Source organism: Erythrolamprus reginae, chromosome 5 (genome assembly GCF_031021105.1).
Source record: "Erythrolamprus reginae isolate rEryReg1 chromosome 5, rEryReg1.hap1, whole genome shotgun sequence".
Taxonomy (NCBI): domain Eukaryota; kingdom Metazoa; phylum Chordata; class Lepidosauria; order Squamata; family Dipsadidae; genus Erythrolamprus; species Erythrolamprus reginae.
This window is the reverse complement of record NC_091954.1, coordinates 66,480,964-66,502,552: the sequence shown is the minus strand read 5'-3', so window position 1 is coordinate 66,502,552 and position 21,589 is coordinate 66,480,964. Positions and strand designations below refer to the sequence as shown.

Genomic DNA, 21,589 nt, shown 5'->3' with positions numbered 1-21,589 from the left:
GATTATTCAGTTCGTATATGTCTTAGAGAGCTTTTTTTTTTTTTTACAAATTACATGGAAACAACCATGCTTGTTCCCATTTGTGTAACAGGAGCACCCTTATCCTCAAATTCTGTATTTGAGGATAGGAGGGAGCAAATACACCGTCTCTGTTCTCTCCTTTTTTCCCTTGGCCACTGTTCACTATTTTTTCTATATCCTTTAATTCATTAGGCGAAGAGCTTTATCTTTGTTTTCATTAAAACGAGGACGTTTTTCCTAATTCATGGAAATTGTTCTTTGAAGAAACTGTCCTGATAAACACTAATAGTTCGGTTCTTTATCACTGAGAATAATTCATGTCACTTCCAACAAAAGTCTCTCTGTCTCCCGTTCTCAATATGTGACCTGCCCAAATGAGGGGGCGGGAAGCCTTTTTCATTATTTTTCAGTTGGTGATTAAACATCATCCAGTTTAATTTATTTATAGAGGAATATTTATCTTTATTTCCCTAGAGACTAATTTAGCCTCATCCAAGCCAGCCCCTTTCTGAAAGCCACAACCTCATTTCCTGAGTTCACTTTCAAAGTAGAAGAAGGGAATCCAGCTGATCTGGTGTCACTCCCCGCAAACAAAATATTTCTTTTTTTTATCATCACAATGTTTTTTCTTTTAGGTTCACAAATGCTACTTCTTCTCTAGAATATATATTGTCATAAGATTTTATCACATAGGTTGTTAAAGATCAAAGCCTGTGGATCTCTCGTCCACTGTTTACCTTTTGAAGAAAGTGGACTTTTCTAATTTATTTGTGGTGATGATTTTATGTAAGATTGTTTTTAATTGTTTTCTTGTAAAGCACTCTGGGCTCCCTAGGAGGAAAATCAATGTAGAAACAAGATAAATAAAAAAATGTGCAGAATGATATCATAATAGAAACATAGAAACATAGAAGACTGACGGCAGAAAAAGACCTCATGATCCATCTAGTCTGCCCTTCGCTCTGGGAAGTGACTGTCCTCCTCCTCTTCTTCCTCCTCCTCCTCCCACCCAAATTCCAAGCTTTTATTTCTTTCCTAATGGGTTTGCATGCATTGTTTGCTTTTACATTGATTCCTATGGGACAAATTGCTTCTACTTACAAACTTTTCTACTTAAGAACCTGGTCACGGAACGAATTAAGTTCTTAAGTAGAGGTACCACTGTTCTTCGAAACCTCCTCCCAGAGAGGAGCAACAGAAACAGCCTGTGAAGTGGGTCTCTAACAATGCTATGAGCTGTAAGCACAGGGCGCTTATAAGCAGTATCCTGAATGACAGGAAGTGAGCTTCCTATAATCTTAGAAACATAGAAACATAGAACAGTGTTTTTCAACCAGTGTGCCGTGGCACACTAGTGTGCCGTGAGACATGGTCAGGTGTGCCGTGAAGCTCAGAGAGAGAAAGAAAGCAAGAGAGATAGAAAGAAAGAGAAAGAAAGCAAGAGAGAAAGAAAGCAAGAGAGAAAGAGAGAGAGAGAAAGAGAACAAGAGAAAGAAAGCAAGAGAGAGAAAGGGAGAAAAAGAAAGAGAGAAAAAAAGAGAGGGAGAGAAGGAGAGAGAAAGACATAGAGGGAGGTAGGGAGGGAGAGAGAAAGAGAGCAAAAAAGAGAGGAAGGAAGGAAGAGAAAGAAAGAGGGATGGAGAGAGAGAAAGAGGAAGGAAGGGAGATAAAGTGGGAGAGAGAAATAGAGCGAAAGGGAGGAAGAGAGATAATTTTTTTGTCCAAACTTTTTTTAGCCGCCCCCCCCCCGCCCCACTCAATGTGCCCCAGGGTTTCGTAAATGTAAAAAATGTGCCGCGGCTCAAAAAAGGTTGAAAATCACTGACATAGAAGACTGACGGCAGAAAAAGATCTCATGATCCATCTAGTCTGCTGGAAGTTTGTTCCAAGGATCTACTACTCTTTCAGTAAAATAATATTTTCTCATGTTGCTTTTGATCTTTCCCCCAACTAACTTCAGATTGTGCCCCCTTGTTCTTGTGTTCACTTTCCTATTAAAAACACTTCCCTCCTGAACCTTATTTAACCCTTTGACATATTTAAATGTTTCGATCATGTCCCCCCTTTTCCTTCTGTCCTACAGACTATACAGATTGAGTTCATTAAGTCTTTCCTGATACGTTCTATGCTTAAGACCTTCCACTGATGGAAAAGCTGCCTCTTCACTCTTCTTCCAATATACAGATATTTGTCTCAATCTTAAGTCATCTCCCAATTTCCATGATTGCAGGACTTTTACAAGCTGTGGGGCCAAACTCTTGGTATATGGTTACTTTCTGAATTTACCTCCATGCAATTCTGCTCATTTGCCCAAAACTCTGCTTGGCCACACATTTCAGGGAACCCACGCTATGAAGCAGAGTTTTGGGGAAATGAACAGAATCGCATGGAGGTAAATTCAGGAAGTAGCCATATACCAAGAGTCTGGCCCACAGCTTGTAAAAGTCCTGCAATCATGGAAATTGGGAGATGACTTAAAATTGAGACAAACATCTGTACAAAACTAACTTTTTAAAATAGGCCAGACCCCATAACTTATAAAACTTTAAGAATTTGACCACTTTTTTTAAAAAAAAAACCTACATTCTAGTTGAATTCTCTCATTTGCCTTTCTATTTTCTCTTGAAGAGTCTATTAACTTCTTGAATGAATGAGCCGCTGATAGACATGGCTTAGGGTTAACAAACAAAGTGGATTAGAATATTCAAACCAGTATGCAGTGTTTGTTCCTGAATTCCTATCAAATAAAATTTTTTCTTAGTAATGAAACCATAATATGATTGTCCTTGGTGTCAGGAAGCCTGGAAGCCATCTTGGGCACTGGATCTTCAGGTCTACAACAGTTAGTGCTGTGGGAAACTGGGAGGGGAGGTTTTATGGAGCTGGGGAGATATATGGTCAAAATAACCCTTCATGGCACCGGACCAGATTATCTCCGGGACCGCCTTCTGCCGCACGAATCCCAGCAACCAGTAAGGTCCCACAGAGTGGGCCTTCTCCGGGTCCTGTCAACTAAACAATGACGTTTGGCGGGACCCAGAGGAAGAGCCTTCTCTGTGGCGGCCCTGGCCCTCTGGAACCAACTCCCCCCAGAGATTAGAATAGCCCCCACCCTCCTTGCCTTTCGTAAGCTCCTTAAAACCCACCTCTGCCGTCAGGCATGGGGGAACTGAGATATTCTTTCCCCCTAGGCTTCTACAATTTATGCATGGTATGTTTGTATGTATGATTAGTTTTATAACAAGGGTTTTTAGCTGTTTTAGTATTGGCTTGTCAGATGCTGTTTTTACCACTGTTGTTAGCCGCCCTGAGTCCACGGAGAGAGGCAGCATACAAATCCAATAAATAAATAAATAAATGGATAAATGAATGAATGAATGAACGAACGAACGAACAAACAAACAAACAAACAAACAAACATTCCTTTCTCCAATAGTCAAAGCCACTCTGCCCTGCACCTGGATGGGTGTGACTGGGAAGCATCTCCACTTGGGACCATAGTTCCCTCTAAGCTGAGCAGTGAGCAATCGCTCACTTAAAAATCATCATCAACTCAGAGTTTTTCAAACCTGCCCAGAAGCCGAGAGGGAAAGAGTGAGAGGGAAGGAGAGAGAGAGGAAGAGAGAGAAATAGATAGAAAAAAGAGAGGAAGGAAAAGAGAAAGAAAAAGAATGGGAGTAAGGAAGAGGGAAAGAAAATCAAAATCTAGTTTGAAACTAGCTCAACTATTTAAGTGGCATTTTGATATTGATAGAGTTGCCCTATTATGAGCTCACTGTTATAGACACACAGTACAATATTTTATTTTGAAATTCTCTGAGGCAGAACAGGGTGGGTTTTTTATTTGTTTGTTTGTTTATTTATTTATTTATTTATTTATTTATTTATTATTTCTGTGCCGCCCAGTCCCGAAGGGACTGCCGCTCAGACACTATACTTTTCCGCCCACCCCCCAAAAAAATTAGAGGCAACACTGCTTGGGACAGTGCATTAATTGGACCATGTGGTGGACATGTGGGTGCCAGGGCAGGGACTTGAACTTTCTTTTGGGTGGGGAAAACCTGGAAGCTTTCAGATTCGTGTTTTCTCAGATGTGCCAATATGACATCTCTAATAAAATGGAACTTTGGGGAATGCCTAGCCTTGGAGTCTTCTTTCATTGGGGGTGTTATGTGGAACCCTGACATTTGAATACTTTTATGTTTTTCATTCTGGGCAGGGGTGTGGAACTAGTAGACTGAAGGGGAAAAAATTAATAGCACTGTGTGGAAAGTACCTGGTAAAAGGAATGAAAATACTTGTCTGTTGTTAAATAAAGTATAGGAAAGTATTGATAAATCTATGGTTGCTCAGGATGGAAATGCCTTCTTGTCATATCTGGGGTTGTAGACTAAGCCTTGACACTGGGTTATGCTTATTTTTTTCATGCAGATTTTTTAATGCAGCTAATCCTACAGTATAACCACATAAGTTCATTTTTGCATCTAGTAGTAATATAAACTGCATGTAACAAATATGGACTTCCATGCAGAACAATTTACTGCATTGAACATTGGTCTATTCAAGGTCTTCTTGATGCTGGAGTATTGGGCCAAATGTACGGCGAAAGTGATATGATAGTGATTGTTCTGTCTCCTACAGGTTCGGTCCATCAGCATCAACGTACGGCGAAATCTGGCATTCAACACTCTTAGCCAGGAGGCCCTGCTAAAAGAGTTTTCAACCATCTCCTGAAGCTGTCTTCTTGCTTCATAACTAGTGCTGGTATTACCGTATCACCTCCTGCGGAATAGCTCCCGGATGTGGAACAGTCTAACTCTACTGTGTGGTTTTGTTTGTATTTTGTTTTGTTTTGTTTTTAAAGAGAAGATCAAGGGAAGGCCTGGACCTGTCCCATCCTCTTGAGCATAGAGAATTAACAATAGAGACTGCATTGGGAATGGGAAAGAAGGGGCAGGGGCTATTTCTCTTTTTTAATTTCTTTGTGACAACTGTTGTGTAGGGATGAGAATTGTTTGCTGAGTGAGCAAGAATAGAGCAGAAGAGTGTTGCTTAGAGAGTTCATGCTTAATTCTCTGAAGACTGCTTAAGCCTGAAGCGAAAAGGGGACACAGAAACCAGGATCTCGATAATATGGAACAGTCTGGCTGAACACTTATTGTATGTAAATTTATACTTGGATGCTTTGAATCTGCAGCTCATGTATATTGTTAGGTCCATTTTAGTTGGTGCTGAAATTAACACTATGGGCTCTGTCTTCATTCTGCACAAGGCCTCCTCTTCTAATGGCCTTGCCAGAACTTCATCTCAGGATGGTCTTGGTGCCCAACCGAAAGCTCTTGCTGTCTGGAGTTTCTTAGTTGAGAGGTTACCTCTATGAGTTTATTCTTAATATTCCACTATGCCGTGCTTTCAAACCTTGGGAATGGAGATATTAAGATGTATCAGCGATTTTTCTCCCCAAAGGAACAATAAAGGAAAACATTGTATGGGTTTACTTCCACCATTCTCGTGCACCAAAAGAAGCCAGTTCCTCCTGTACCCAGAAGGTTGAGCTCCTGCCCTAGAGTCCATCACTTTTTTTTCTGGCCTGTCAGCCTTGGATTCTCTACATCCCGGTAGGGTAATCAAGTGCTCTCATCAGGCTTGTCACTGTCCTTTCTATCAAAAATAACCTCTGTGAATTCCACAGTGATTGCAACTGTTTTAAGTCAGTTCACACTTTATGTATTCCAATAAAGTACTTCTTTGGAAATTCAGAATTAAAACAAAAATTTGTCTACTTTATCAGTTCTTACTTATTTTAAAGAAATGTTTATTTGGGAAGGGAAATACATTTATAGTCATTCTATATTCCTGTCCATCAAATGAAATAGGTCATGCGAACTAGAGCTGCATAATTGTTCTGTCAATTTTTTCTCATTATTTTGCAAGATTTATTGTCGAGTCGTTTTTAATGAAAATGATAACTAAGCCATTTAATTTTTTTGCATTTATATGAAAAATCCACACAACTAGGCTTCGTTGGAAACTTAAAAGTTGGCTATGATTCTGGCATTTTGCACCATCTACAGATCTATTCTTAGATCTGTAACCTATGGTAATGTTAATATTTGAGCCTTTATTCCTTTGGGGGATGAGGAGCAGAACAGTATCTCCCCAAATTCATGTCATCTTCTTTCTTTCCCAATCACTGCCACTGGAAACAAATATGATTGAATCAACATACAGAAATGCATCTTAATTTGGCCATTCATATTTACAGAATGATAACCAGAGAAATTTCAATTCAGGGACGAGTGTCATTCGAGGTAATTTTTTGCCCTTTGGAACAGATTGGAGAACCCCCTGTGCTCTTCTCTCACCCACTGATGAACTCATCTATTCCTAGTATTTAATTATGAGTTCAGAGATGCAAATGACACCATCTTCTAGAAGAAAGGCTACAGAAGTTGTGCTGCTGACAGCACCTTCAACAGGCTATTGTTAGTACTCTAAACTGCCAGTATGCAGTAATTAGATTAGATTAGATTTATTGGATTTATATGCCGCCCCTCTCCGCAGACTCGGGGCGGCTCACAACAATGGTAAAAAAACAATACATAGTAACAAATTTAATATTTAGCAATCTAAATTACAATTTTAGGTAATAGAGGTATAATTATCACTGATCATAAAGACAAAACTTTTAAACTGCTAACATTTGATTATTCACCTATAGTGAATATATGAGGTTTGGAATATTCTAGTAAACTACAAAAGTATTAATTGGAGTCCAAACTACAGTGATGACCCAAAAGGGGGGGGGGATCCACAGTGCTTGCAAGAACCAGACTCCTATAGTTGGCATGGTGATGTGCAAATCGGTGTAAGTGCTTCTTTTGCTAGATTTTTAAAAACTTTTTGTTGGCTATAAAATCCATTGGGTAAGGCAATTTTTAATGCCAAATAAGTCTCAGTATAGTCATTAATCTACAAGCCTGGTTTCATCCAGTTTTATGTAACATTACCAGGATTCATGCCTTCCTACATATATTTATCAAGATTTTTATTTTTCAGTCAATGGGTGACTTACGATGTAATATAACCTGGTAGTACATTGAAGGATATTCCAAGCCTAGCTAAAGTTATAAGCATTTGGGAATCCGATAGGTTTCATCACCCTCCTAGCCTAAAACAGTTATTTTGGTCATCCAGTTGCAGCAACTACGTAACTGCTTGGAGTGAGGATCCTTGAGCTAAATTGATTAGCATATTTTCAGAGTCTGCATTCTTTTTTCTTTCCTCTTTCTCTCAGTATTTCTTTCCCATTGTAAGCCTCCAGGCAAGGAAGGGGCAAGTAATGTGAAATGCTCTCTTGTCTTCAACTGTGTAGAATGTGAATGTGGCTAAATTTCCCTGCAAAACTGGGCAGATTTTCCACTGTATAAGTACTCAGGAAATAAGTGCTCTCTATTAACCATAAGACATTAGGCCTATTCTCATTATAAGCTTGAATGTGCTTTTCGTGGCTGTCTTTATGATAGCGATTAGCATTTCACTTATAGTCTTCTGCATATTTATCTGTTCAATAACTTTTCCCCAAGGGCAGAATTTAAACACTGTTTGCTCTGATGGAAACTTGCCTAGCACAATAATACCATTGTTGCAATGCCCACTTCACATCCAAAAACTTATTACAAAACACAAATTTGGAGCATGATTCACACTGGAGAGGAGAGCATGTTTCACAGTGAAGAATAAGAATGAAGAAGGGCCAGTTTGGTGTAATGGTAAAAGTGCTAGACTCCTGCCTTGGGCTTGAAACCCAGGTGGGTGATTTTGGGCCAGTCACTCTCTCTCAGCCAAACTCCCCTCACAGGGTGGTTGTTGCAGGGGAAATGGGAGGGAGGCGTATTGGGTGTGTGCGAAAATAAAGTAATAAAGGTTGGATGAAAATCAAGTATTCATTATTTTTACTGTGCAACAGCTCTTCTCCATTGTGGGAGGAGCCAACATTCAAGATGGGTTGTCCTCCTCCATTCAGATTGAGGACTGAGTCTGCTGAGGATAAGAAAGAAGCCCAAGAGCTACTGTCACATATTGCAACTTTGGATTTGGATATGCAAATAAAGGTCACTACTGTACATTCTTATTCTATGACTTCCAGGGCATCATATTACTAAGGAGGAGGAGACCTCTTGTCTTTCATCATCCTCTTGAGCCCAAAGAAAAGAAAAGCAGGCTTTAATGGCCAACCAGATAACAGCTCTTGCTACTGCCTAATTTGACCAATATAAAGGCAAGAGTTGTTGAAGTACACTGTTTCCTGGATTTCTGCGGGAGATGCATTCTGAGACCACCCACGAAAGTTGAATTTCCGCGAAGTAGAGATGCGGAAGTAAGTACAGTACAGTGTTCCCTCGATTTTTGCAGGGGATACGTTCTGAGACCGCCCGCGAAAGTCGAATTTCCGCGAAGTAGAGATGCGGAAGTAAATACACCATTTTTGGCTATGGACAGTATCACAAGCCTTCCCTTAACACTTTAATCCTCTAAATTACCATTTTCCATTCCCTTAACAACCATTTACTCACCATTATTACTGGTACTCGCCATTGAATAAGACACTTAGTGATCCTGATATTTATAAACATAATTATTTATTAACAATAATTATTTTTTTTGTTATTTATTTGCAAAAATTATTAGTTTAGCGATGATGTATGACGTCATCGGGAAGGAAAAACTAGTATAGAAAAAAAACCGTGAAGTATTTTTTAATTAATATTTTTTGAAAAACCGTGGAATAGCCCATCCGCGAAGTTTGAACCCGCGAAAATCGAAGGAACACTACACCATTTTTGGCTATGGACAGTATCACAAGCCATCCCTTAACACTAAACCCCTAAATTACCATTTCCCATTCCCTTAACCATTTACTCACCATTATTACTGGTACTCACCATTGAATAAGGCACTTAGTGATCCTGATATTTATAAACATAATTATTTATTAACAATAATTATTATATTTTATTTATTTGCAAAAATTATTAGTTTGATGATGATGTATGACATCATCGGATGGAAAAAACCGTGGTATAGGGGGAAAAACCGCAAAGTATTTTTTAATTAATATTTTTTGAAAAACTGTGGTATAGGCTATTCGCGAAGTTCGAACCCGCGAAAATCGAGGGAACACTGTAATGTGAATAGATTAAATAATTAGCTACCGGTATTTATTAAATACAAGGTGTTCCTACTCTATAAAATATTTGCAGTATAGTACAAGATTGCATCTCCTTCATGGCTTTTGAGGGATGAACAAAACAAGGAGTAAACTACCTATATAGAAATCATAGGGGGTTGCCATAATTTGCACTGTGCGTTGCTGCTTTTATGTTAGTTGGCTGTAGATCTCAACACTTTGTTCTTGAAGAAGTGCTACTTATATACATACTAGACACATTATGACAGGTTTGTACAAATTTATCATCAATCCATATGACATGCCAAGAAAGAATTCCATTAAAGGCACATCCAATTTTAGTTACACAGTGTGACAAATGGTTACTAATTTAATTAGATATGGCAAAACAGGCTGGTCCTTCGATCCAGATGAGCTAAGCAGCAATGCCCACTCCGGTTAAAGAAAGAAGTAACATTTTGTCCTTGTAATAATGTATATTGCGATGTGTGTGTGTGTGCATCTGTGGCCCGCTGATATATACATATACATATGTACATATTGTACGCCCACTTTGTATTCAGGTGGATTTTAATTGTTAATGCTGAATACCAATCTTTTATGGGACTAAAGTATACCTTTGGGTGTATACAATATAAAGCATTCTTAAAAGTATAAAAATAAACCTTGCTTTCAGGGCTGTGTTAATGCACAACTCTGAAAGCAAGATTTATTTTTATACTTTAAGAATGCTTTATATTGTACACACACAAAGGTATACTTTAGTCCAGTGATGACGAACCTTTTTTGGCTCGGGTACCAAAAGAGTGCACGCACATGCAACAGCATGCACGCATCTGCCCACACTCATAATGCAATGCACTCCCCGCGCATACGCACAGCCCCCGCACTGCCCCATACATGTGCATAACCCACTGTACTGCCCCCCCTACATGCACACAGGCCTCACTGAACCCTCCAGACATCCGGTAGGCTCATTGGGCCATTTTTCGCCATCCCCAGAGTTCAGGGAAGTCTCCTGAAGCCTGGGGATGGTGAAAAACAGCCAAATGGCCCGACCGGAAGTTCATTTCACAACTTCCGGTTAGTCCCTTGTGTCTTTTTTCACTATCCCCAGATTTCAGGAGGCTTTCCTGAAGCCTGGGGAGCGGGAAAACGTCTAAAATGGGGCTGCCTTTGAAAAGTGTTCAGAAACTACAAATTGTGCAAAATGCAGCCGTGCAAGCAGTTACGGGCTTGCCCAAACACTTGCATATTTCTCCAGCACTCCGTGGTCTGCATTGGTTGCCAATTGCTTTCCGGACCCAATTCAAAGTGTTGATTATGACCTATAAAGCCCTACATGGCATGGGACCAGAATGCCTCCAAGACCGCCTTCTGCCGCATGAATCCCAGCGACCGGCCAGGTCCAACAAAGTCAGCCTCCTCCAGGTTCCATCAACCAGCCAATGTCGTTTGGCGGGGCCCAGGGGCAGAGCCTTCTCTGTGGGGGGGCCAGCCCTCTGGAATCAGCTCCCCCCGGAGATTCGTACGGCACCCACCCTTCTTGCCTTCCGAAAGAGTCTGAAGACTCACTTATGCCACCAGGCCTGGGGCCATTAGATCTTTGCCCACTGCCCAATGAATGTGTTGAGAGAATGTGAGTGAGTGGAATGATTGTTTTTTATGGGTTTTTTGGGGGTGTAGATTTTTAATTAGTTAATTGGATAAAGATATTTTGTATTGTATATTTTATATGTTATGAGCCGCTCCGAGTCATCGGAGAGGGGCGGCATAGAAATCCAATAATGAATGAATGAATTAATTAATTAATTAATTAAAGGAAGACTGGAAATCAGCTGGCCAGCACACACATGGGTGCTGGAGCTGACATAGGGCAATGCTTTGCCTGCCCTCCGATATGGCTCTGCATGCCACCTGTGGCACATGTGCCATAGATTCGCCATCACTGCTTTAGTCCCATAAAAGAATGGTATTCAAGTGATATACTGCATATTTGTAGGCTAATACAATTCACTTAAGTGAATTAGGTTATTCTTAATGTCAAAGAGTTGAAAGATCAATGAAATAATATGTGCGATTTAACTCTTCTCAAACATTTAAAGGCAGATTTTTTTTTAATAGAAGTTACATGTAAAAGAAGACGAATCTTTGTTTAGAAACTGGGTATGAAAGGTGTATTTAACTAAGGCTTCAACCAGGCAAATGATAGAGCAATTCTGATTTTTAAAATCTGCCTACGGGTTCAATTATTTTTAGCTGATAGAAGTGATAATTTCTTCCTTCTAATTAGTGAAGTCTTTGATAGAAGTTTGATGCAGAAAGTCCTCAACCTACGACCACAATTGAGCCCCAAATTTTTGTGGCTAAGTGAGATATCTGTTAAGTTAATTTTGCCCCATTTTATGACCTTTCTTGCCACAGTCATTAAGTGAATCACTGGGGTTGTTAAGTTGGCAGTATGGTTAAGTGAATCTGGTTTCTCCCTTGACTTTCTTTGTTAGAATATCACAAAAAATGATAACATGATGCTACAATGGGACAAATATGAGTCAGTTGGCAAGCGTCATAATTTTGATCACATGACCATGGGAATGTTGTAATGGTCATAAGTGTGAAAATTGTCATAAGTCACTTTTTTCAGTGCAGTTGTAACTTTGAGCACTGAATGAACAGTTGTAAGTCGGGGACTTGTCTGTACTAGGTCCTGAATTATACCTAAGAATGCAGTCTCTCATAAAAAACAATAATTACTGGTAATCCTCAATTTACAACCATTGCTGGCACTGGAACTTCTGCCAGTAAGTCAGGTAGTCATTAAATTCGCTACATCTGATTTTATGTTTTTTTAAAAATTTGCCCATCGTTGTTATGCAAAACACTTCCCATATGAGGAATCATGTGGTTGTTAAGCAAATCAGGGTGAGCTGACTTTTGAGCAGTTTTTGGCCTGTCTTCTACAGAACTTACTACCTGTTTTTGCTGTTTTATTCTGTTTATTCTTGTTCTGCCTTATGAACCTCACAAGCTTTGAAGGGGATGGTTAACTAAAGAGTGTGATTCAAAGTCTTATTTTAAAGAAAGTGGAGAATATTGTTTCTGCTTTACATAAAAGAACTTACGGTTCTTGTTTGGCCCTAGGAAAGTATATATCCCCAATAGAACAATAATTAGGGATAAGCTTACTAATTATTGATGGACCAATAATATCTATCTGAGACCAGCTTGGCAAATGTTTATTCTCATTCCCTTCTGGTATAAATGTAAGCCACCATGTGGCATCACATATTTCATTCTGTTGGCACAGAAACAAAGTTAAGACTGTAGTGTCTCCTGTCAATGTTGGAGTTTGAGTAAATGCTACCAATTTGGCTTGGTTTGCCCAAACCGGTAGTAACAAATGCTTCTGGTTTGCACAACTGGTAGTAAAAAATTATTTTAAAAAGTTTTTAAAAAAAAGGTTTCGACAATTGGGTGGCACAGCTGATTGTCACAGCTGATGAACCTTTTTAAAAAACTTTTTAAAAAGCATTTTACTACCTATCCTCTGGAATTGGTAGTAAAAATGCTTTAAAAGGTTAAAAAAAGATTCCAAGGATCAGCTGTTTGATAATTAGCTGAGAGAAGATATGAACCTTTTTTTTTACTTTTTAAAACATTTTTACCACCTATTTACCCGAATTATGACTCTGTGCGGTTGCTGCTTGTTCCAAGGGCCATTTAGTGTGAAGTCCAGCTGCCTCTGCATTGTGTGTGAGTCAGTTGTGTAGGAGTCAGTTATGAGGCTTTTGTGTTGTTTGTGTATAAAGTGTGAATCTTGGTTTTTGAGCTCTTTGTGGCTCTGTGAAATTCCTGCTTGTTGCAGGGGCCATTTTGTGTGAAGTCCAGCTGTTTCTGCATTGTGTGTGAGTCAGTTGTGTAGCTTTTATGTTATTTTTTGTGTAAAGTGTGAAGTTAGTTTTTGTGCTCTTTGTGGCTCTGAGGCTCCTGCTTGTTTCTGCAGGGGCCATTTTGTTTGTTTTTCCATTGTGTGTGAGTCAATTGTGTGGCTTTTGTATTGTTTGTGTGTGATCTGTGAAAGTTGATTTTTGAGCTCATCTGGTCACATGAGCATGACCACCAAGTCCTGCCCACCCAGTCACATGACCACCAAGCCACGCCCACAGAACCAGTAGGAAACATTTTTAGATTTCACCACTGGGTAATTGGATATCATTTGTTTAAACCAATAGCTTTCCAGTAAGTATCTTTCATACTGTGGTCAGAAAGCAATATAATTTAGAATGAGAAAATGTCAGCACTAAAACTATGTTGTGGCCCATTAATAAGTACAATTAAATCATTGTTCATTGAAATATAGTTTGTCAATTAGTAAGCTTGTCGGTTTGTACAATATACTAAGATATTAACCGTAATTTATATGTTTGACTTTGCACAACTCACTAGGTTGAAATACAGTTTGTGGACTATGGCTCAGTTGTGTATTTCAATTTACTAGAGTCACCTAGGAAAGATGGCCAGTGCAGAAATTTGATAAATAAGCAAAATACCATACAATTCACATAAAACAAAAATGATGACAAAGTGCAAGTGTTCAATCAAAAGTAAGACAGAAGTCATAGAGAGAGTTGCAGAAATATTTTGATAACTTGGCATTATTAGAACTGAGTGATAATATTTTTGTTTAAGATTTTGTGAAATGCCAGAAGACCATGGAGAAGATATCGGAGAAAAGATTGTTAAATCTCTAACTTTTTGAATTGGGATGAAGATGACACAGAGTCAGAGATTATAAAGTTATAGGATCTATGCAATAAAATTGTATTTTTTTTCTGAATGAAAAGTTAATTAATAAAATAAATAATAAAATTAAATTGAGAGCAACTAGTGGCAACTAGTTGTCAATGGTTTTCTGTTTACAATTATCAGAAATATTTAAAATGTATAAAAAAATCTTATGAAATAAACAAGGACATAATGTAAAGTACAATGATATACCCCTAATGAACATGTAATTGCTAAAATGTACAGACTTTCATTGAAATTTGAAACAAGAACAGTGAGGTTATATATTGTATAATAAAGTCGACTAAGAATTTTGGTTATAATATGCAGATGGATCATGGAGAAAATATAGAATAGAATAGAATAGAATAGAATATAATTTTTATTGGCCAAGTGTGATTGGACACACAAGGAATTTGTCTTGGTGCATATGCTCTCAACGTACATAAAATAAAATATACATTTGTCAAGAATCATGTGGTACAACACTTAATGATTGTCATAGGGATCAAATAAGCAATGAAGAAGCAATATTAATAAAAATCTTAGGATATACGCCACAAGTTAAAATAGTTTATTATATTATTATCTTAAAGATTTTTTAAAAATAAAATGGTGTATTATTGATACATGATACTAGAATATTTAGAATATATAAAGACATTTCAAATGTGTGTTGAAAATATAAACTATATGAAGGGACACTTTATCATGCTTAGTGGCATGTAAAAAGCTTAAAAATTGATTCTAATATACACACTGATAGAGAGGATTTTTAAAAATAATATTAAATTACGGTAAACCCTAATTTTTCTCTTTCAGATGGATAAACAGATAGAAAAGAGCCATGGAAGATTATTTCAATATATGCTTATATTCAATATATGTTGTGAGCTTTGCTACAGTATGTACAAAAATGGAAACATTCAATAGGATTGAACAATTCCATCTAAGAATGTTTGGTGAAATTGACAAAACTTGCTGAGATGGACAAACTAACTTATTTGATTAGAGAAAGGTCATTACAGTATCAACATTCATCAATGACTAGAAACCTATGGATATTTTTATGTTAAAAATGATGACACATTCTTAAAGAGATTTAATTAGAATTTTATGAGTACCGTATTTTTCAGAGTATAAGATGCAGCCTTTCCCCCCCTAAAAGAGGCTGAAATTTCGGTACCTCTTATATGTAGCTTTTTTGAAGCTTTTTCTTCCCAGTCTAACGAGGTGCTAATGATCTTCACTGGCTCTTCCTGGCTTGCAGACTTTTTCATTGCTACTCCCTCCAAAGAATTTTTTTCCAGCCCCAAGTCTTTGCAGGCTTTTTTCATTGGTACTTGCTCTGAATAAGGTTTTTTTAAGCCCTAACCAGGGGATAAAATAAGGTGCCAAATCTAACCACACTAAGGACGCTAGCCAGATGAATACTCGCTAGGCAGATTTTTTCCCCTCTTATTTTCTTTCCCAAAAACTAAGTAAATGCTAAGAGAAAATTGAAAGCCTCTCTCTCTTTCTTTCTCTCTCTCTCTGTGTCTGTGTGTATTCATTCATGCTTTTTGTTCCTTTATTTTTTTCTATCTCCTTTTTTATTTGTCTCTTCCTTTCTTTCACACTTATTTTACTGAATTTATTTATTAGGTATGTAAAATCTTTTAATAAAAACATTTTAAAATGGTATTTTTCTTAAATTGCTTGTACTGATTTTTGAGGAGCCCAGCAAATCCTGATGCCAAAACAAATGAGTTTTCTACCACATCTTATTAAACATTCTGGACCCAACTGCGTTTGCCAGCTGTACTGCCTGTCATATATTTATTTATTTATTTATTACTTAGATTTGTATGCCGCCCCTCTCCGAAGACTCGGGGCGGCTCACAACATGTAAAAAACAAATCATAAGCAATCAGATAAATTTAAAATATTTAAATATTTAAAAAACCCCATATGCTAACAGTCACACACACAGACATACCATGCATAAATTATCTCTGAACTTTGCTTCAGTTCCTGGAAATGGAATGTCTCTGAACAATTCCTCTTCAGAACTGCATAGCTGCTGACGATTCGCCTGACTTTCTCCTTCAGCCCTTCTGGGCTAATTGAATTAAGTGGATGGAAAAGCGAATACAGTTGGCTGGACTAAATGAGCTGGGCATGCATCTGAATCGAATTCACAACCATGGAAGCAATGAAAACTTCCACAAACAAGGGAGCAGCTCTTCTGGCCAAGCCTTTACTTTCCCCTGAGCCTTAATCCTTGCTTCATCACATTTAGCTTTTTGTTTACTGGTTCATCTCTGATCTTCCAGCAGCCCCTGCTGGGAAAACAAGATGGCTTCCCTGTCCTCGGACTTGTATCTTACCCAAAGCAGAATCTTCTGATTTTCCTAGGCAATTTGTGGATAATTATCCGTGCTGCCTGACTTCAGCATAGCCACCTCTACACATCTTTCTCTCATGCTGTGCTTTAGTTTTCTGAATTTGGAATGAACTGTAAACTTGGGAAGGCCAAATCACCTCTTATCATTAAATCTCTGCAAATCAACAGCAAGCACCATGGCACTGAGACCATAATTCCCTCTAAGCTGAGCAGTGAGCCATGGCTCACTTAAAAATCATCATCAACTCAGAGTTTTTCAAACCTGCCCAGAAGCCGAGAGGGAAAGAGTGAGAGGGAAGGAGAGAGAGAGAGGAAGAGAGGAAGAGAGAGAAACAGATAGAAAAAAGAGAGGAAGGAAAAGAGAAAGAAAAAGAATGGGAGTAAGGAAGAGAGAAAGAAAATCAAAATCTAGTTTGAAACTAGCTCAACTATTTAAGTGGCATTTTGATATTGATAGAGTTGCCCTATTATGAGCTCACTGTTATAGACACACAGTACAGTATTTTATTTTGAAATTCTCTGAGGCAAAACAGAGTGGGTTGTTTGTTTGTTTGTTTGTTTGTTTGTTTGTTTGTTTGTTTGTTTATTATTTCTGTGCCGCCCAGTCCCGAAGGGACTGCCGCTCAGACACTATACTTTTCCGCCCACTCCCCCAAAAAATTAGAGGGAACACTGACTGAGACTCTTACTGCACTTGCGACTTGAACATTTCAACCAATGGTGTTTTAGGTGGCATTCACAAATAATTATTATTTTGCTATCACCATTGGCCTTGGATTCCAGTAGTCTGGAATCTACCCTTTTCTTCTATGCTGTCATGCCCGGTTTGGTTCCTTCCCCAATACAACAGCTTTAGGGAATCCCTAAATCTCTCATGTGCTACAATGGGAAACTAAACAGACCTGAACTCTAAAAATCTGGATGATCACTAGGCAATAGTGAAGTGTTACAGAAGACTTTGCTGCTCAGCTCTGATAATTCTAGTACAAGAATTTAATTTAATTTAATTTAATTTAATTGATTTATAAGCCATCCAACTCCTGCCGGACTGGGTAGTGTACAATATTTAAAACAATATAGTAACAGTTTAAAAACCCCAAATGAATCATTCATATCTATGGCCAGAGCTAGATGGTAGGTAGGGCTTATCGGCCCCAGGCCTGCCGGGAAAACCAAGTTTTCACAGCCTTTCGGAAGGCCAGGAGGGTGGGAAATGTGTGAGAGAACTGTGCAAGAGAAACTTAATTTGCTCAAATATAAGGGAATCAGCCTCAATAGTCGTGCATTTAAAAGGGGTGGGGATGTACTGAGTAATTAAATTGTGATCAGTTGTAATGATTAAATAAGCCACAACTGATTGCATTCACACATTATACTTAGTCATAAATAATAAGTTTTATGAACTGCAATGGCAGGCTTTTTTAAAAAAAGGACAAAACCAAGCAAGCCACTTTTTGGCTTAATGGAGAGCTTGATCCACATGGGTGCAACACACCCTCTGTGTGTAGTGGCATCCAGTTGGCCCTAACCCTAACTCTTAAAGAAATACTGAACTTTTAAAACTTTTTCCCTCAAAGATTTTTATTTATTTATTTATTTATTCATTCATTCATTCATTCATTCATTCATTCATTTATTTATTTATTTATTTATTTATTTGATTTTTATGCCGCCCTTCTCCTTAGACTCAATTTTCCTCAAAAGTACGCAAGAACAGGACTAAACTATACAGTTAACCTAGTTAACTTATCCAGTCCCTGATAGATTACAATATATTCCAAAAGGTGTGTATTTTTTATTCACAACCATACTCAAAGGTGAATTGATGTTCATGAAAACCAATTTGTCCAGTCTGCAGGATTCAAAAAACACAATGGTCTGGCTGGCTGTTTCATTTTCCAGAGAATTAGAAACAAAACCAGAGTTTTGATTATCCTACAGCTGATTCTTACCATAGAGAATTTCTTGTTTAAAAAGCAAGAATGACTTTGGGAAGAATGAAGGAACCGTCAAATTGGTTTATAAGAAACTGCAGAAAGATAAAAGAATGGTTGCATACTTTAGATTTCAGAAGATCCAATTTCAATAAGCTTAAATAAATAATATGTTAGGTGGACTAAGATGGGCAGATGTCCTCAGTTTGATGGGCAGGTTGGAGATTTGGGATTTTCTTTAAAAAAAAAACAACAACCCTGGAAATACAACTGCACATTATTTCAATGTGAAGAAAAATGAGGAGAAGTTAAGAAATCATTACTGATGCATAAGGTGCTTTTGACTGAGCCAGGAGTTAAAAGGACCGTATTGAAAGATGGATGTAATCAAGTCAGAAAAAATTGAAGTGCAAAAGGAATTTAAGCTTGCAAGAAAAAGCTAAAACAACAAAAAGGAGTTTGAGACTATTACAGTAGCACAGGAAAAAGTGGGTCCATTTCTTGAAGATAATATTAGGTGGTGGAGAGAGAGTAGAACTTCTCAGTTCCTTAACTCCTACTTTTATTCAGGATTTTCCCCTAAAGGAAATTCAACTGGACCTAGGTAATCAGAATTGAAACATGGAAATGGTAACACAAGATAAGTGAAGACATACTGTAATCAGGGAGGGTCCCACTGCCCTGAAGGAATAAATCACCAAAGTTTGATTACACTTGATTACTCTTGAGTTTGAAGAAGCTTGTAAATTATGCTGGACTTTTTCTCTGCTCTCTGCCACATGTCAGTAATCATAGTTCAATCCATACCAAGTTCATTTATTTCCCTAAAAGAGAGAACAACTTTAGAAACATGGGGTAGAGAGAGGGGCGGCATATAAATCCAATAAATCTAATCTAATCTAATCTTTACTTGTTATGAAAAGGGTATGGTCTCAACTTTTTCTCTTTCAAATGTCTCCTCCTTTGGATTATGAGAGTTCTTTCTCACAATGATTGAACTAGATGAACAGATCCAATCTGCTCCACTTTCACACAAAAGACAGGCTTTCAGTCCACTACAGAGAAAAAAAATAAAAGGAAACAGTCAAGAGTTTTACCATACGAATAACTCATTTGAAAGCAAAGTAAGTTTTGGGTTATTGGCCTAAAATCTTAGACTTTTTTCTTTTAAAAAAAGTTTTGTTTATTGTTTTTTATACATTTAAAACAGAAAACATCTATTTACAGATCGCCCGTTTTTAGTATACAATTACTATACTTCTATAATACAGAACAGTGAAAATAAAATGCCAGGGAAATGAGAAACTTACTTTGATCCAAAAAGAAGGATATTAAGATAGCAAAAGTTGTGAGCGTATACATATATTTACAATAAGCCAATTGAAGAGAAAATTATCAGATATTTCAGTACACCTTTAGTCTGAAATTAACTGTTATTCTGATATCTTTTTTGAATCCACTTGTGCCATTTCTCCCATATTTTAGCGGTTTCGTTATCTTAGTCTTTTTTCTGGTCAATACTATTAATCAAGGTCTTGTATTCTCATTCATTAGATTGACAGTTTCCAGTGCAAGGACCAGTGAAGGGGCTAATGTTAGTTCTTCCCAGCATTTTTCTGTTATTAATGTTGCAAAGCTTTCACTGGTACCCCATGGATCCAAAATGCACATAATTGCACACTGTTGTTTGTTTGGCTTTATCAAGTCAGCACATCAGGCTTTCATAAATTAATTAATCTTTAAGGCTTTATAAAATTCTCCACCTGAGGCTAAATAAAGTAGCCATTGGAAATTTACTATGTGGAAAGTTATATTGCATATTAAAGCATGACTCAAAATAAGTTTCTGTCCTCCAAGTCACTGGCAGAAATTTCTTCAGCTTCTAAAAATTGTCCTGGAATTTAAAAAGAAACATATGAGTTATACCGCCCCCTGTTGGCGGTTTGCCAAATTTCCAACACTGGAACTCATAGGAGAAAATGCAAGGAAAATGCGGTGTCATGTCATCACCAGGACAATAAAATTAGCCTCTCCAGCAAACCAGATGGAAGGTGGATTTAAATGGCTACATGCATCTCTTATTGCCAGGAAAAACAGAACAGGCAACGAAGGACAAAAGACCAATCAGCAAACACGACGCTGGAGTTGGTATTCATGCCTTAAATTCCAACTTAAATCCTATTTTTAATTAGTTAGTCATGATGAGTGGTTTTGAAGCGGAAAAGTGTGAAAAAAATATCTTAACACAAGTGTCAACAGTGTAATAAATTATACTGTTAATATTTGCACTGACTCAAGGCAGTTGATGTGTTGCCAACCTGGGTTGATCTTGAAAAGGCTAAGCAGGATCCAATCTGTTTAGAAGAACTGCATGAGAAACTACTAGGAAATCCAGGGTTGTAGACAAGATTGAGCTCCACAAAGATCCCGGATGAAAGAAAAAAAGAAATCATGTCTATGACAAACATAACGACCATATTGTTGTTTTAAGTGGTGCAGCGTGACAGAGTTTTTGCCACTGCTATGGTTAGAGATGGAGCATGCTTCAGTTCCATCTATATCAGTGGTGAAATGCTACTGGTTCGGGTGTACCGCTGGTGGCGACTGCCAGTGATTTGGAGAACTGGTAGCGGCAGCGTGAGACTCCGCCTACCTGCCCGGACATCGCCATTTTCTTGTTTTTAACTCTCTGCATGCACAAAGTCTTCTGTGCATGTGCAGAGGGTAAAAAAATCATGCACATGAACACACAAAGCGTGCGCTTCTGAACCAGTATGGAAGGTAAGTAGATTTCACCACTGATCCTTCATGGCACCGGATCAGATTATCTCCGGGACCGCCTTCTGCCGCACGAATCCCAGCAACCAGTTAGGTCCCACACAGTGGGTCTTCTCCGAGTCCCATCAACAAAACAATGTCGCTTGGTGGGGCCCAGGGGAAGAGCCTTCTCTGTGGCGGCCCCGGCCCTCTGGAACCAGCTCCCCCCAGAGATTAGAATTGCCCTCACCCTCCTCGCCTTTCGTAAGCTGCTTAAAACCCACCTCTGCCATCAAGCATGGGGGAACTGAGATATTCCTTCCCCCTAGGCCTTTACAATTTATGCATGGTATGTTTGTGTGTATGTTTGGATTTATAATAAGGGTTTTTAGTTGTTTTAATATTGGATTGTTACATGCTGTTTTTATCATTGTTGTTAGCCGCCCCGAGTCTACGGAGAGGGGTGGCATACAAATCCAATAAATAAAAATAAAAAAAATAAAATATTCCTGTTTC

The 21,589-nt window shown here is 38.2% G+C and overlaps 1 protein-coding gene across 2 annotated transcripts in view; it reads left to right on the top strand.

Moving 5' to 3' along the window:
• The window catches only part of ARMH3 (armadillo like helical domain containing 3), a 176,754-nt gene extending 170,959 nt beyond the window's left edge, over positions 1-5,795 (top strand). For both annotated transcript variants that reach the window (XM_070752882.1, XM_070752883.1), the window contains exon 27: positions 4,663-5,795. In XM_070752882.1, the coding sequence (XP_070608983.1) occupies positions 4,663-4,755 (93 nt within the window). In that variant the 3' untranslated portion in view covers positions 4,756-5,795. The remainder of the gene's footprint in view (positions 1-4,662) is intronic.
• Positions 5,796-21,589: the final 15,794 nt, after the last annotated feature.